At 21.4% G+C, this 16,984-nt stretch overlaps 6 protein-coding genes across 6 annotated transcripts; 5 read left to right on the forward strand and 1 right to left on the reverse strand. All coding sequences in view use genetic code 6, as the record gives it.

Annotated features, from left to right (window-relative positions):
• Window positions 1-4: 4 nt before the first annotated feature.
• Window positions 5-1,484, reverse strand: TTHERM_00857780 (NAD-dependent aldehyde dehydrogenase family protein; the record flags this gene model as incomplete). Its single annotated transcript, XM_001021920.2, has 3 exons — window positions 5-168; window positions 413-633; window positions 938-1,484. Coding segments are annotated over 3 exons (932 nt in total), but the record flags the coding sequence as incomplete, so codon positions are not given.
• A 2,633-nt stretch (window positions 1,485-4,117) lies between these two features.
• On the forward strand, window positions 4,118-5,938 carry TTHERM_00857790 (leishmanolysin family protein; the record flags this gene model as incomplete). The annotated part of the gene is made up of 3 exons (XM_001021921.2): window positions 4,118-4,481; window positions 4,535-5,002; window positions 5,061-5,938. 3 exons carry the CDS (start codon window positions 4,118-4,120, stop codon window positions 5,936-5,938), a joined length of 1,710 nt encoding a protein of 569 aa, XP_001021921.2.
• Window positions 5,939-7,627: 1,689 nt separating this feature from the next.
• On the forward strand, window positions 7,628-9,513 carry TTHERM_000857793 (leishmanolysin family protein; the record flags this gene model as incomplete). Its single annotated transcript, XM_012799168.1, has 3 exons — window positions 7,628-8,000; window positions 8,057-8,527; window positions 8,630-9,513. The coding sequence occupies 3 exons, from the start codon at window positions 7,628-7,630 to the stop codon at window positions 9,511-9,513; spliced, it is 1,728 nt and encodes a 575-aa protein (XP_012654622.1).
• Window positions 9,514-10,817: 1,304 nt separating this feature from the next.
• Window positions 10,818-11,836, forward strand: TTHERM_00857800 (transmembrane protein, putative). Its single transcript, XM_001021922.2, has 3 exons — window positions 10,818-10,974; window positions 11,049-11,373; window positions 11,435-11,836. Exons 1-3 carry the CDS (start codon window positions 10,963-10,965, stop codon window positions 11,692-11,694), a joined length of 597 nt encoding a protein of 198 aa, XP_001021922.2. The 5' UTR covers window positions 10,818-10,962; the 3' UTR covers window positions 11,695-11,836.
• A 676-nt stretch (window positions 11,837-12,512) lies between these two features.
• Window positions 12,513-13,273, forward strand: TTHERM_00857810 (ARP2/3 complex 20 kDa subunit (ARPC4); the record flags this gene model as incomplete). The annotated part of the gene is made up of 4 exons (XM_001021923.3): window positions 12,513-12,515; window positions 12,580-12,801; window positions 12,910-13,026; window positions 13,085-13,273. 4 exons carry the CDS (start codon window positions 12,513-12,515, stop codon window positions 13,271-13,273), a joined length of 531 nt encoding a protein of 176 aa, XP_001021923.2.
• Window positions 13,274-14,814: 1,541 nt separating this feature from the next.
• TTHERM_00857820 (hypothetical protein) lies at window positions 14,815-16,540 on the forward strand (the record flags this gene model as incomplete). Its single annotated transcript, XM_001021924.3, has 4 exons — window positions 14,815-14,946; window positions 15,263-15,502; window positions 15,557-15,667; window positions 15,725-16,540. The coding sequence occupies 4 exons, from the start codon at window positions 14,815-14,817 to the stop codon at window positions 16,538-16,540; spliced, it is 1,299 nt and encodes a 432-aa protein (XP_001021924.3).
• Between the last annotated feature and the right edge of the window lie 444 nt (window positions 16,541-16,984).

A 16,984-nucleotide genomic window follows, 5' to 3' on the forward strand; every position in this document is an offset into this window, starting at 1 on the left:
TAAAGGGCCTAGCTCTGTTTATTCACTCAAAGGATCTCCTATTATAACACTTTTTAATCGTTCTATCAACTTATCCTTAAATTGTTCATAAAGTTTATTGTGAATTAATAATCTCTTTGAGCTATTGCAAACCTAGCCACCATTTTTAAGCCTTCCATTGATTGCAATCTTTTAAAATATAAATAAGTTGAATTATAAATTTAAAGTAAATTTTAGAAATAAATAAGTTTTTAAATTTTAAACAGTGTGAAAAATAGAAATTAAGATATTGCTGATCAATTTTTTTGAAAATTAATAGGAAAAAAATAAATAATTTGAAACAATCTTCTTTCTAATTTTTTGTTAATTTCAAGAATAAAAGAAATAGGATATAGTTTAAAATATTAAAAAATAAATTATTTTTTGAATTTACATCGACAGCAAAATTAACATCAGAATCTTCTAAAACTATGAAAGGATCGCTTCCTCCTAATTCCATTACGCATTTTTTTAAATATTTTCCACTGATACTAGCAATAATTTAACCAGCTGTGGAACTACCAGTGAATGATACACCTCTGATTTTTGGGTTTGACACAATAAATTCAAAATCTTCTTGTTTACTGTTTACAATCTAGAATTCATCTCCAAATCCTAATATTAATGAATAAATATAATTTTTTTAATTAAAACATGATTTGAAATTGCAATTATATTAAGTAAGAAACAAAATTTATTTATAGAATTTAAATTAAATAGAAGAAATAATATCTGCCTAAGAGATGATTATGACGTTATTATAATTTACAAATTCAAAATTAATTTCAGGTAAAAAATTTAATTAAAATTGAAAAATTTTATAAGTTTTTTCAAAACATAATTTATTATTGAGATATGTTTTTCATCAAGTAATTAAATCTATAATGTCTTTAATAAATATGAGAAATAGTATATTTACCTGCCATCTCCATATATTTCTTTACCAATCTTGTTGTACGAGGAGTAGAATCAGAACCTCTAACAATAACAGCATTACCGATAGTCATATAAGATGCAGTGCCTTTAAAAGTAATCCAAAAAGGAAAATTAAAGGGAGTAATTGTGTAAATTACCCCTAAAGGTTCATAAACTGTATAGCAATTGTCAGCCTCAGTCTTAACAGGAATTTTTCTATTGAAATGCTCAGCATTTTAGCAATAATATTTTATATGGAATATCACTTTTTAGACTTCCGCTCTAGATAGAGTAATTGGTTTACCCATTTCTTCAGTGATTGACCTAGCCATGACTTCAGTATGATCTTCTAAAATTTTTACTAGTTTTAGAAACTTTGCAGTTCTTTCTTATATTGATATTTCCTTAAATGTCTTGAAAGCTTCAAAACTTTTTTAAATTTTGTTTGAAATTTCTTCTCTGGTATCAAATTAGAAAGTTTCCACAAGTTGATTTGTAGTAGGATTGATGCTTTAGAATCCTCTCTAAGCACTTGGTATACTATTTTACATGGTTTTCTCTTTTTGATTTATTTAATTTTTATTCAAAAATAAGTTTTATTTAAATATTTAGAAAGGATTTTGTTTCTGGACATAAAAAGCATTAAAGCGAATTTTAGTAAGAAGAGATGGTTTTATAATCGCACTCAGCTTTTTGAAGTAGATATTTATCATTTTTTTTGAAGTTTTTACACAAGCTATTCTATTATTTACCTTAAGTAAAATTTAGATTTAAATTTTTCTATTTGCTTATTTTAATTATAATTGATATTTACTGTTTTGATTGGTTTTAATTGAATTTAATGTAATCCTTTTTTTAAAAGTGATTCTCTTTTCAAAGTACTTTTTGTTTTTACATTTTCTATAATGAGTTTTAAACAAAATTTTCTGTTTCTATATCTAATTTTAAACAATAAATAAATTATTGTTTTATTCATTTTGTTTAATTTCAATAGTTTTTAAAACCTTTACTTAGATTATAAACCCACAAGAAAAACAACAATAGAAATACTTATAAAATAATTTAAAGAAATATTTGTAAAATAAAAATTTATAATTATGAAAATCTTCAAACTCAATGAAAAAGTTTGAATTATACTGAATTTAAATTTTTTAACTAATTTTGTTTATTTTATTAATAAAGAAGTGATATAGAAAAATTTCAGATAATACTTTAAAATAATCTATTTATTACTTTATTTATTTGTAATTTCATTCTTTTTCATAAATCATAAGTTAGTTATCTTTATAATATAATATAGAAGCTTTGCAGAAATTAATTTTTTAAGGTATAAATAGCATTTAATGTTTAAATTTTTTTTAATTTCTCCTCATTTCAATATTTTGAATTAAGAATATTAAAATATTAAGTTATTTTACTTTTTCATTAATTATAAATTTTGTCATTAACTTAAAATTTACTTAATAAATTCTCAAAGGACTTATTTTCCAAAAATAAGGTATAATTCTATTATATATTTTTTGATTATATGTTATTAAATTTATATGAAATTTAATTTAAATGCTAAATAATATTTTTTTGTATAAAGTAAAATCTTTCAGACTGGTCACACTGATAAACTGAGCACTCACTAAAAGTAAGAAAACTATTTATCCAAAATTTAACTTTTTGAAAACAAAATCCTTCTATAAATTAAATTTTTGTATATTTTGTGAAATTTTTTAGATACCTAGCTTAAAAAGGTTTACAAAATTTACTTTTAATTCAAAAAGATAAAAACAAAAAATCATCTCTTTTCAAAACATTATTTAATTATTCATTGAAATTTCTTTTTTAATAACCATTAAATTGATTATTTTAAAATGAAAAGTGTATTTTAAATAAAAATAAAATACTGTTCATGTCATATTAAATTAAAGAATAAATTTTTTAAGATTATTTAAAGTATGAAAATATATTATAATTTGATGTTTTTCTACAGTTTAAAAATTTTCAAAAGTCTACTTTCAAAGAATGTATAGATAAATAAATAATCAAATGCTATTAATTTGAGCACACTTTCAGTAATATAGGATATATTTATATGGTGTGAATTAATTATAATTATTAATGCAAACAATTTTATATATAGAAGCTTATTATTAATCATGTGATAAGGTAGTTTTGGTTTATTTGTTCTTTTAGGTTAATATCAATTATATTTTTATGTTTTCAAATAATTTTAATTATTTATATTAGTAATAAAATAAAAAGATTTTTAAAAATATTTCTAGTATATAAAAGTTAAAGTAAAATTATATTTTACATTATCATAAATTTATATTTTGATTAATTTAGACAAAAATTACTGAATAATAAACATCAATAGTACTAGATATACTTTTTAAACCTTATTTCATCAATATTTATTTTAATGAAGAAGATCGAAAATTCAAAATATTTTGAAATTTAAAACATAAAATAGAGGATTTTAAATTTTGTATTAATTTGATAAATAAATAACTATTTTTAGATTTGTTTTATTAAACATGATGAAATACGATATCGGCGAGCCCGCAATTTATCAAGGGTATAAGTTTTATATCAGATGAATAATTACTATAATCTTTAAAGATATTTATCTAAAAATATAATATAATTCCTCACTTATTAAAAGTTCACACTCATTTCGAAAATGAAATCTATGATTTCTAATTTTTTTATATATTATTAATTTTCAGCTATCCAAATATTTAAAATAAGAGGAATTAAAGTTAATATTTTTTTATTTTGAGATATATTTTAAAAATACTTATAATTTTTATTATATTTTATTCTATAATAATTTTAATTTTATTCTTTATTAATAAAAATTTGATATTAAACATTTTGACTTTTTATATTTTTAGTTTTATTTAAACTAGATATTATTACTATTTCTAGAATTTCGTATACAATTAGACACTATAATAAATATCTTACAATGTATTCTATTACTATAAGTTTGAATTAAAGCTAAAAATAGAAATGAAAAATTAAAATTAATAATAATTCACATTATTTTTTGTTAGAGAACGGATAGTTCTAGCTATTATTCTCTACTGCATTAATTTAAAAACTTAGATAATGGAAATATAAATGAGTATAACAAATTATTAAAAAATAAAAATAATAAAACACAATAATACCTATTGATTGATATAGAATGTCATAAACTTCATTAAGAATAAAACTCATTTTACTTATGCTAGTGCTCCTTTGTAGCTCTACTTTCGCAAATCCACTGTTAGATATAATTAATTAAAAGGATTTAAATATCATTAAAGTATAAAATTAATAAACTGAAAATGATAACTCCTCTAGAAATCTATTAAGTAGTACTATTAGATTTACTTTTGATGATCAAGAAGTTTAGAGATCTAACAACAGTTTACATACTAAAATTATTAAGAATGCTTTGAAAATTGCTTTCAATTTTTATGAACAATTTATTTAAGTTAAAAATCCTATTATTTCTGGCTTATAAGTTGACTGTTAATTTAATTTGTTACCTCAATAGTTCAAAATAAGTAAACAAAATTTTTATATTAAAAATCACTAAAAATAACATTTTTAATAAAAGCTGTATAAAACACTGACATGCACTTCATAGTTGGTTTAGATAATGACAATGAAAATTGGATAGCTAAAGCAGGAGCTTGTAGCTTGTAAGAATCGGATAACAGACCAATTGTAGGAGCTATCATATACAACTAAAAATTTTTACCCTCCAAAAATAAAGGAAGCTTTTCTAACTTTGAATATGATCAATTAATTAAAGTTACTATCCACGAAATATTTCATGCATTAGTATTTCATGATAATTTATATCAGTATTATGTTAACTCAGCTCCTAATAAGTATGGAAAAAACTTAAATGGATAACCTTTTTTAGCTTTTTCAGAAGTACTTTCTTTTACCCAAAAGCATTTTGGTTGTTCTGATATTAAAGAAGTGTATCTAGAAGATATTGGCTCGGAATTAACAGCTGGAAGCCATTGGAAGAAAAGCTTATTTTTCTAAGATTTGATGACTGGTTATTTATCTTCAGGTACTTACTTACATAATTTTTTAGAATTTAATTTAATTAAAAATTTCCTATTAATTAGGCGACGTAACATGGAGCGGAATCAATAATGCGCTACTCAAAGATAGTGGTTGGTATGATATTTAAATGGATTTTCATGACAGATTGTTTTGGGGTAAAGACAAAGGATGCGATTTCTATTTTTAAACTTGCAATGCAAGACCTTTACCTAAGGAATTTTGCGATTTACCAAATAACTAACAATATAATACTGGTTATAACTATGAAGGATATAATTTTAAATGCAATTAATTATTGACTGATAATTGCTCTTATTAACTTTCTGAGGACAGTACTTCTTGCTATGGAAGAGTAGACAAACTTAATTTTATCGAGAATAGAATGGAAAAGTATGGATCTTCTTTTGGATGGAATAGCAAAGCAGTTATTAGTAGTCTCTCCCCTAAAAATTCTTATACTGAGGTTGGTCCTTAATAAATCTAGTGCTATCCATAAGAATGTATCCAAAAAGGTGATAAAATTACCATATAGTTTACCATTGGAAGCAAAATAAATAAAATATAAAATGTTATTTGTGAAGAAGATGATCAGATTTTGACAGTAGACTAGTATGATGGCTAATTAGTCTGTCCAAAAATAAATAATTTCTGTACATAACAGTTTAATTGCAAAAATCACTGCAAGGGAAGAGGTTTTTGCATGAATCAAACTTGTATTTGTGCTAAAGGATACTCAGGAGAAGACTGCTCTATCAATAATTCAAATTAAGATGAAGAGTTAGAAATTTTAGATTCAAATTGTACTTCCTAGGATGATGATAATGAATGTATAAATTGCAATAAGGGATTTTAATTGATTGGTGGTTCTTGCTAAAAGACTTCATCACAAATTATGTTAATTTAAATATTTATCATAGCTTTCTATTTCATCTTAATTTGATTGAAATTAGTATTTATATATATTTTTTAATATCGTATTCTCTATTTATAATTAAAATTTTGATCAAAAAATAAAATAATTTGAGAAAAAATATTTAAAAACATTTCAAAGATTTTCAATATTTCTCAAAAAAAATACAAAATTGGTTTAAATAATTTAAAAATATGTTTATAAAAAATAAATAATTTTTATATTTTTATATTTTTAAACTTTTAAATAATAAATTTAAAAACTATTTTTGCCAAAAAATTTGTGAATAAATATTTTATTTAGCTAATTGTAAGTAGCAAATAGATTTTTTTGTTTCTAAAACATCACAACCTAAGAAATTAATTAAATTGATTATTTTAATTTAAGTGATTTAAAATACTTATAAAAAGAAAATTATTTTAAATATGTTTTAAAAACTAAGAGTAAAATTAAAAATTTTACAGAAAGTTTTAGATAAGTTTTAGATTGTTATTTGATTTAGTATGATATAAAAAATAAAATAGAAAGTTAATTTAATTTGCTGTTAGGAGTTTTATTTCAGTTAAGAAATGTAATTATCTAAATTTATATTCAATCATTCGAAATTTGAGCTAATTATTATAGACAAATTCAAATTTTTGTTTGCTTTTTTTCATTTATAATTAAAATTTAGCTTTATTCCCTAATAAAGAGAATTTTTAAATTGTTTTAAACTTAAATTGAAAAAATTATAGAGTATTTTAATGTTTTTATTTTTTAATTTGAATTTCATTTAAACTTTTATGTTTCTATTTATTTTTTAAGATTTTTGTTTCTATTTGTTATTAGTATGAAAAACGTTTTTATTGTTATTAAATTTAGCTAAAAATTAAATCAAATTTATATGGAATAAATTAAATTTGCTCCTTGAAATATCTACACTAAAAATAGATTTATTTTATTGCATAAATTTGTATTTTAAAATAGATTCTAAATTTAGTTTAGGAATAAATTGTAAATCTAAAACAAAATTTGTCAATTTTGAAATTTAAATAAATGAATTAAAATAGATAATTATTTATACAAAGTAATTGAATTAAGTAAATAGCTATTTTTAGATTTATGTCCCTTATATTAATGATATAAAAATTATTTTAATTTCAGGTAAAACTCTTTAAATAATTTTAATATACAAAATTTTTGAGTATTTATTGAAATTATTACAAAATATTTTATTATTTTTATTCTTTAATTACTTTTTATTAAATATTTTTAATTTAATTAGTAAATTTTTAAATAGAAACTTCTCAAGAAAATTTATTCCTAGCAGTATTACAATATTTACTAAAAGTATTTAAGGATGCTAACTTTTTCTATTTTTATATTTTTATTTTTAAAATTCTGAACTTTTATTAAAGTACTACGCAACTAAATCAAATTTTTATAATTTATTTATTTTACAGAATGGAAATTGCTTTTAAAAAATATTTTACTAAATCTTTTTAATAATTACTTTGTAGTTTTATTTAAAAAAGTTAAATACTAATTATAGATTTATAATTAGGTATAAATTTAACAAAATATAATATAATTTATTCTTTTAGTGAAATAGAAAAGAGCAATTCTAGCTTTTAATTAACTGATTCTATCACATTTAAAAACTTTAACTTATAAATTTAATAAAACTATAATAAATAATTCAAAAACAAAAATAAAACCAGAATAAAGTAAAAAAAAAAAATGAAAATACTAAACTCTACCAACAAAATAACTCTAGTGTTATTAATATTTGTGCTAACTTTTAGCAATATTCATGCAAACCCTCTGCTAAATAAAATTAATTAAAGAGAAATTAAAATTATTAAATAAAAAACTAACTAATCAGAAAATGAAGACTCTCAAAGAAATCTGTAAGGCAGCACAATAAGATTCTCTTATGACGATTAAGAATTAAGAGAATATAATAACACATTACATACTAAAATCATTTTAAATGCTTTGAAAGTTGCTTTCAACTTTTATGAATAATTCGTTTAAGTTAAGAATCCTATTCTAGATGAATTAGAAGTTTAAAATTGTTATTTTGGTGATTTGCCAATATAATTCAAAAAAAGTAAAAAATTTTTTTTTATTAATTTAAAAATACTAAAAAAATATTTTAATAAAAAGCTATTAAAAACTCTGATATGCACTTTATTCTTGGCCTCACATTAGATATTAAAGAAGAATGGATAGCAAAGGCAGGAGCTTGTAGTTTGTTATATCCTGATAATAGACCTGTTGTAGGATTCATTATCTACAACTTGAAATTTTTACCCTCTTAAGATAAAGTTAGCTTTTCGAACTTCGAATATGATAAATTAATCAAAGTAACTATCCACGAAATATTTCATGCATTAGTATTTAGCGAAAGCCTTTATAAATACTATGTCAATATTACTCCTGATTAGTACGGTATCAATAAGGATGGAAAACCATTTTTGGCACTACCTGAGATTCTCTCATTTGCATAATAACATTTCAGATGTAATCAAATTAATCAAGTATATTTGGAGGGAAGTGGGTAATAAGGCACAGCTGGATCTCACTGGAGTAAGAGTCTTTTTTATCAAGACTTGATGACTGGCTATATTTTAGCAGGTATTTAATCATTAAATTTATTTGTATTTATTTTCAAATAAACTTATTTTACTTTTAAAATACTATTCTTGGTTTTATTAATTTTAATATATTATTAAATAGGTGATGTAACTTGGAGTGGAATAAATAATGCTTTACTTAAAGATAGTGGATGGTATGAAGTTTAAATGGATTTTCATGACAGATTATTCTGGGGAAAAAACTAAGGATGTGATTTCTATTTTAAAACTTGCAATGCTCAACCTAGACCTAAAGAATTTTGCGATTTATCAAATAACCAATAACCTAAAACAGGTTTTAATTATGAAGGATATAATTTTTAATGTTAACAAACTCTTCTTGATAAGGAATGTGGCTTTTAGATAAGCTTGGATAATAAATCATGCTATGGAAGAGTTGATAAATTTAACAGTGAAGAAAATATTATGGAAAATGCTGGATCCTCTTTTGATTGGAACAGCAAAGGAATAACTAGTAATCTTTCACCTTTTGGTTCCGTTCCCTTCACAGATGCCTATTAAGCATAGTGCTATCCTTAAAAGTGTATTTAAAATGGCAATAAAATGAGCATAGAACTTACTATTGGTAGCAAAATAAACAAAATTCAAAAGGTTATTTGTGAAGAAGATGGTTAGATTTTGAAAGTTGAAGGTTACAATGGTGAATTAGTTTGTCCATAAATAAACGATTTCTGCGAGTAGCAGTTTAATTGTAAAAATCACTGCAGCGGAAGAGGTTTTTGTATGAATCAAAAGTGTATCTGTGCAAAAGGATACTCAGGAGATGACTGCTCCATAATTAACTTTGATGAAATTTAAGTATTAGATATTTTAGATCCTTTTTGTACTATTTACAATGACAAGAATGAATGCATTAAATGTAGTGAATAATTTTCATTGATTGGAAACTAATGCTAAATGAGCACTTCTTCATAAATTCTGCTAATTAAATATGTATTAATAGGACTATATTTAATATTATTTTGAATTATATAAATTTGTTTGTTGCATATTATATAAAATTTAGTATTAATATTAGAAAAAATTTCAACTTCTTTAAAAATTAATCAAGTATTTATTATTCTTAATTTAAAATAAATTATAATTTAAATTTATGAAAAATAAAAATTTCTTTTCTGATAATTATGAAGTAAATATTTATCCAAGGATATTAATTATGAAAAAAAATAAAAAATTTAATTTTTTTAAAAGTCTCATAAATAAAATATAACAAAGAAATGATAAAAAATAAATAAAATTTAAAATATGATATTCTATTAATAAAAAACATTTTATATCTATTTATATATAAAAAATTTAAGTTTTAAATAGGATTAATGAAAAGATGAATATTCTTTATTTTAATTTTAATATTTAAAACATTGGATTAGCTTTTAAAAATTAGAGGTTATCCTTTATATTTGAGATACTATTCTATTCAAGTTAAGCATAAGAAATATATTTTTAAAAATATAACTTATTTAAGAGTTATAAATAATTTATGTTTAGGGTATTAAGAAATCAAATAAAACCAATTATTTGAAACAATATGCAAATTAATATTTTTAATGCTTTTAAATTGATTTTTGAACTTTTAATCAGAGCAAAAACTACTTTAGTCATTTGATAGAATAATATATCCTAAAATTCTGATCAAATAAAAAATTATGTCTTTTGGATCTAGTAATTATTATCAAATAAATTTATGTAAATTGAAATTATAGTATTTACTATGTTACTTTTGAGTTAAAGTTATATTTCTTATATTAAATTGATTGATTGATAAGTTTTTGAAGAAACAGAAATAACGTTAACAATAAGTACTAATAGGTAAAAATATAAATTTAACCGCAAAAATGAGTGAGAGAATGATTTAATTTAATCCTTGGCTAATTATAAAAAAATAAAAAGTTATTGATATCTTTTTAAGTAAAAGAATTAAAATTAAATTACATAATAATTTGGTAGATAGTTTAAAGAAAATTAGAAAAACTCCAACAAGTTTGGGAAGTTTGGGGTTTAAAAATGAAAACAGTATTTACTCTTATTTAGTTCTATTAAAAAATAAATATTATCATTGAAAAAAATGGAATATTGATTAGTCATGTGGCAATAATTTTATAAAAATAACAATTTATATGTAAAAATGAGTAATGCAAAAAAAAATGTGTGGTAATTAATTCTTTTTAGGAATAAAAAATTTAGTTGAAATTTGTTATCTCACAAATCTTACTCAAGGTAACTCATTTTATCATTACCAATTGCATGTGTGGATGATTTTATCTAAGTGTTTAGCGCATTTTAAAATTTTAAGAATTAAAAAAATAGTAATATTTAATTAAATTAAAAGTTTCTTAAAATTTAATCGTAACCTAAATATCTAAAAAGTTTTAAAGAAGATAAAATATCAAGAAAGAAAGAAATAAAGGAAGAAAGATGATCTCATAGGTAAGGATATTAATATTTTAATATGATTTTATCATGATTTATAAAATTTGATTTATTGTTTTTAATAATATTAGTTTTCCAAGTCAGTTAAAGGAAAAATTGGTACTGTTTTTATAATCTTCAACATCTTAATAGCTATTTGTAATATCATTATTGTTATGTACATGATTGGTAACTATTGTGATACCCAAATATTAACACTTGTTGTAGCAGCATTCCTCTTTGCTCTTTTAAACCTAGCACTTTTAGTTAAAGACATGTTTTGGTCTTCAGGCTTCCTTCACTTTTCTGTGATATTTGATATAATTTTATGTATCCTATCTATTGCAGGTGTTATAATTATTAATCAAGAAAGATTCTGCTCACTCATCGGTTGCACAAAGGGAAAGGATGAAATAGGTATAAATTTTATAATAAATTACTATATATTTTATAATTTATATCCATTAATAATCTAAAGATGTACTAAGTAACAATCCCTTAACAAGAAATAGCAAATACTGCGACAATCTTAGCTTAGATTAAGAAGAATTATATATTAGATTAATATTAAAAGCTGGTTATAACAACACCATGATTATTTAAGCTGCATGGCCACTAGCTTTTGGTATCATCTAAATTGTCTTATGCTTTATATAATCAATAGTTAACTTCTTTAGTCTTTACAAGTTTGGTTGCCCTCCTTCAAAAGATGTCAGAGGACTTTAAATGTATGATTGATTAAAAACTAAAACATAAATTATAATAATCTTTGATATTACTTTTAAGAGAGTAAATTAAAAGGTTGAGTAATTCTGAAATAGTGTACTTGTTTATATTTAAATTAGTGTAATTACTTTATCCTTTTTTTTAACATTAAATTAATTTAATAAAGTTTATTACTTTTTCCTTTTCATCATCAAAATACTTCATTCTTCATATATATATGATTAAAGCTTGGCTATCACAAATTAAATTTGTTGTTATTTATTGATTTATTTTAAGTAAATAGAGTTATTGTTTTTATATTTATTTAATTATTTTGTTAGGATAATTGAAATAGCATAATTAAAAATAAAAACTTAGTAAAATGTTTTTGAAAATTATTTTTATTATGTTAATTATTATAAAATTTTAATTCATTTTTCTTTTGCTTTTGGAAACAGATTTTCATTTAGTACAGAAATTCTTATTCATATTTATTAAATTAGATATTTATATTTATTATGTATCTTGTTGCCTAATTTAATATGAATTATTTTACGCGTATCTAATGACAAAAGCAAGCCTTATATCTTGTAAGGACCTAATTACCTGATAGATACTTGCTTGATCAAAAGAATCAATAAATGTTTCTGATTAATATGTTTGAATGAAATAAATAAATAAGCATGTGAATGATAAATATGAAGTTTTCTTAAAATAAATGATTTAGAAATTTTAAGGAAAACGCAAGATATATTATTTATACAAATTAAACTACAAACAAGATCCGTAAAATAATAGAGTAAAATAATATAGGCAAATATTTATTAATTAGGTAAAAGGAAAAGATTAAAATGGTAAAATAATATATCTTTATAATCAAGGAAGAGTATTTAAAATGAATCTTTAATAATATTATAGAGTTCCACTTTAGAAGGATACACAAACGCATTAAGAGAAGTTTTAGATGTTAGTTTATCTCTTTAAGATTTCCCTAGTGAAATTGTCGAAAAGCATAATAAACCAGAAGTTGAATTACATGGATACAACAAAACCACTAAAAATCTTGTCCTCCATCCAATCTACTTGGCTCGTAGTGACAAGGAAAAGTGTTTGGTTGAACCTTCAGTCAACTCATGCAGAGTAAATTTATTTAGCTTTCAAAAATTTAATAAATTTAATATCTATTTAATGAGACATTTGTTTTTAAAAGTCATTTATTAAGTCAAAAAATTAATATATTATTATTAGATTAGCTTCTTGTTGAAGAAAAATGATGAACTCGATATTTTGATCGCTTCAAGATTCTCTTAATATTTTATGGTTAGAGCTGATTAATTTTAGATTTTAAGAAGAAAGGCTGTTACTGTAACCAATTAATTTGCAAATAATCTTAAATAATACTCAAAATTCAATTAATAAATAGGGTTATGATGTTAGCTTCTTGATCACTAATGAGCATTTAGAAAAGTACCAAAAGAAAGAATTAATTTAATATATAATAGATTTTGTTGGCAATGTTGAAAAGGATTTGAGTGATATTAAGTTAAATATTATCTCATAAGCTAGAAAGTCTGCTACTTTCTATGCCAAATAAATTTCTAAAGACATATGATTAAAAAAAATCCATTCTATTTGAAGCCTTAATATTAACAATATAATACTTGAGTTAAAAATAAATTAGTTAAGTGTTTTATTATTTACTTGATAATAAATGATGTATTTTATATTTACCAATACTCATGTTAATCTCTATATAATTAGTCCAAGGTAAATAAGAACTCAAGTATTTATAATTATTAATCATATATTTTTTTAAAGAATTAATGAAAAAAATAATTTTATAAAAAAATTAATTAATGAAATATCTAAGAATTTGCAATCATTGATGAATTTTATGTTTACCAATAAATATATTAATCTCTATTTAATTGATTTAGTGCAAATAAGAAATCATACATTTTAAATTATTAATTGAATATCTATTACTATTTTATGGAAAATAATAGATTTTTATTATAGAATTAAATTAATTAAAATACTATGATTTTATATTTAATATTATTAATTTCTAAGGTAACTAATAAATAATCAAGTGTTACTTTTATATTTATAATAATACAATTTTATTAAAAACTTAATTAACTAAAGTGTAAAGAAATTGATTGATGTTAACAATAAAATTTAATTTTTACTATATTCATATTAAAAAGAATATTTTAGATCTTTAAATATAAGACTATGTTTTACTATCTTTACATAATCACTCTTAATATAAAGAAGATTTATAAAGATTAATTTTAATAAAATATTTTATGATAATCCTCTTAATTAATTATTTTATGATAATCCAATTAATAAAATAAAATAAACTTATTAAATTAAATATATTTTTAACATTTTAATATTTAAAGTGTTTTAGGAAATATATTTGTACTTATTTTAAGAATCTAGTTAAAAAATTTGTATAATTAGCATAATAATAACAAAAATTATAAAAATAAATAAAATGAAATATATTTTAAAACTACCTCTATTTTATAAAAATGAATATTTTATATTTAATTAAGAAAACTACTAAATGTATGATGCCTTTATTCAAAAAAAAAAAATTAATTAATTTCATGTTTCATCTCAAGCAATCAATTCTAACGTTTTTTCTTCTCCTAAAATTTATTGCTTGAGCCTTTAAAGTTATTTTACATTTATAAAATTGATTTTAGAATAAAAAATGAATTAGTGAATTAATAGCAAACATAAAAAATCTTTGGATTAAATTAATTTGTTGCCGTGTTTTATTTTTTATGAAATTTAGCGGCGAGTATGTTTGTTATTCAGTTATAGATATTAAAGAAATCAAAAATTAAATTCAATTTTATATTCCAAAATTATCAAAATATTAATTAAAATATAAGATATCCATCCATCAATTTATCTATATATTGATTTATTATTAATACTATTTAGGATTTAATAATAATATTTGGCTATAATTTTCATTATAAAAAAACAACTAAGAATTTATAAAATAGCGCAAAAAAGAAGTTAACTCGCAAAAGAAGTCGGACAGAGGTTAAACTACAACAACAAAACTCATTTATAATTTTTAATTGAATCAAAAATAATTAACTACTCCTCAATCACATAAAAGGCTCAATGGGAAAAGGTGAAGAACTCTTGGTAGCTTAGAGAAACCCCATCATGGGATAATTTCCAGCTTCAAAATAAAAGTAGATTAATAAAACATCAAACCTTAATAACGGACAGAGTCCCCGTTCTAAAGACCAGGTAAATATTTTAATAGATAATAAAAATGATAATTCATAACTTAGTAGTTTAACTTATATCGGTTAATGCATTCCTTTTAAAATTTATTGACTTATACCATATTTAAGAATGTCACCTAATAAATATAATTCAGTAAAAGGAGTGTCTTTTTTTTCTTAATTAATTTATTGATATATTGATAGTTCATTCGTATTTGATAGAAGAATATTTTGCTTCTAGTTTGATTGTTTGTTTTGATTTTAATTTTTTTTAAATTTGAAAAAAATTAAATTTTGTATCCTAAATTAATTCTTAAAATAAATTTCTAAAATCAAAGATCAAGCAGATTCGCTAATATTAGCTAACTCAGAAACACTTTTTAGATGAGAATCATGTCTAACAAGATGATAAATCTGCTTCAAATGCTCACTTTTAAAGTGGAAAATACTAAAATAATCAATTCTAAACCTTATCTAGAAAACCCCTATAAGATATAACAAATGTCTCAACTTCAAAGTAAAGCAGTAAAAAATGCGCTATAAATGATAACCAAACTATGAAATAAACACGCCATTTTGTAAATAAATAAAAAAATATAATAAAAAATTAATTTTTTTTCAACTTATATTAGACTTATCTTACATTCTTGAATAGTACAGCACTGAAATAGTTTAAAGTACTACTTTATGTTGATAGAGAGCTAGGAATACCTTCAGAATATGTTGACAAACTTCAAGATCATGTAATTAGTTCAATTGTTTTTTAAATAACTAAAATTTTAATTATTCTAAATATATAGTCTATTGATAATGATGTTGCAACAGATGATGAGCAAATAATTAGTGCCACAAGAAAATTAAAATCAGCTCTTGAAGAGGAAGTATACATGAACAGAGATTTGGAAGAAGATTTATTAGAATAAATTATGTACGAAGAAATAGAAAAGTGGGACTCCGAAGAGGAAATAAGAAAACAAGAATAAAAATAATAAAGCCTCATTGAGTACGAAATGCTAATGAAAAACCAGTAAATAGTGGAAAATAAATAAAAGTACTCTATTGATTAGCTTTTTGAAAGAATTTATATAAAATACCAAAGCAAATGCAAAAAGCCTTTCACTATAAAATCTCATGAACGCCTACTTTACAAGACTATTGAAAAAACGGTACCAAAATTTAAAGAATATTATAAAAACTAAAGTTATCAATACAAGCAATATTTGCAGAAAAAATAACAAAGAAATTTAAAATAATAGCAGCAATAATAGTAGTAATAACAACAACAATAGTAGTAATAGTAATAATAATAATTATAGCATTAAGTATAACTGCAATAACAATAATAATAGTAATAAATGTAATAAGAAGCTATTATCAATTAGAATTACGTGAAACAAAAAAAATCTTCATCTTCAAGTAACTCAACTATTGAATAAGCCTCAACTATATCTACTTAGCCTTCTCACATATCTGAAAGTTCGTACATAAACCAAAATTAATGCAATTTAAATGAAATTACCACAAAAGTCAATGGAAATAGCAATAACTTTGAAATTCTATCAGATGTAAGCTCTTTACATAAGATAAGCTCTTCTAATTTGATCGATTCAGTATGAGTTTTATGAACATATCACTCTTTCGCTTACCATAAATAAATGCATTCTTAAATAATAATTAATTAATTAACCTATTTTTAGTGCGAAAAAATAATTCTTTTTAATCACTATCGCACTAAATTATTACAATTTCAATATTTTTACTTTTATAGACAAGTTATCATTAATTCATATAATCTTTCATTTTAATTTATATAATAAGCTTACGAATCACTAATATATTTATTATTAGACTGAAATAAATTTTATATTTAATATAAATAAAATTTGCATTTAGTTAGTTAGTAATAAGCTTGTAATTGACTATTTATGTTTATTATATATCAAATTAGCTAATATTTTTAATATTTACTTTTTTCAATATTTTTATTGTTAGATTCAGCTAAAATAGTAAAAGTAAAAGTTATTATTTTTAGTTTTAAATAAACCTTTAGTTAACTATTC

This window comes from Tetrahymena thermophila, assembly GCF_000189635.1.
Source record: "Tetrahymena thermophila SB210 genomic scaffold scf_8254496, whole genome shotgun sequence".
Classification (NCBI taxonomy): Eukaryota; Ciliophora; class Oligohymenophorea; order Hymenostomatida; family Tetrahymenidae; genus Tetrahymena; species Tetrahymena thermophila.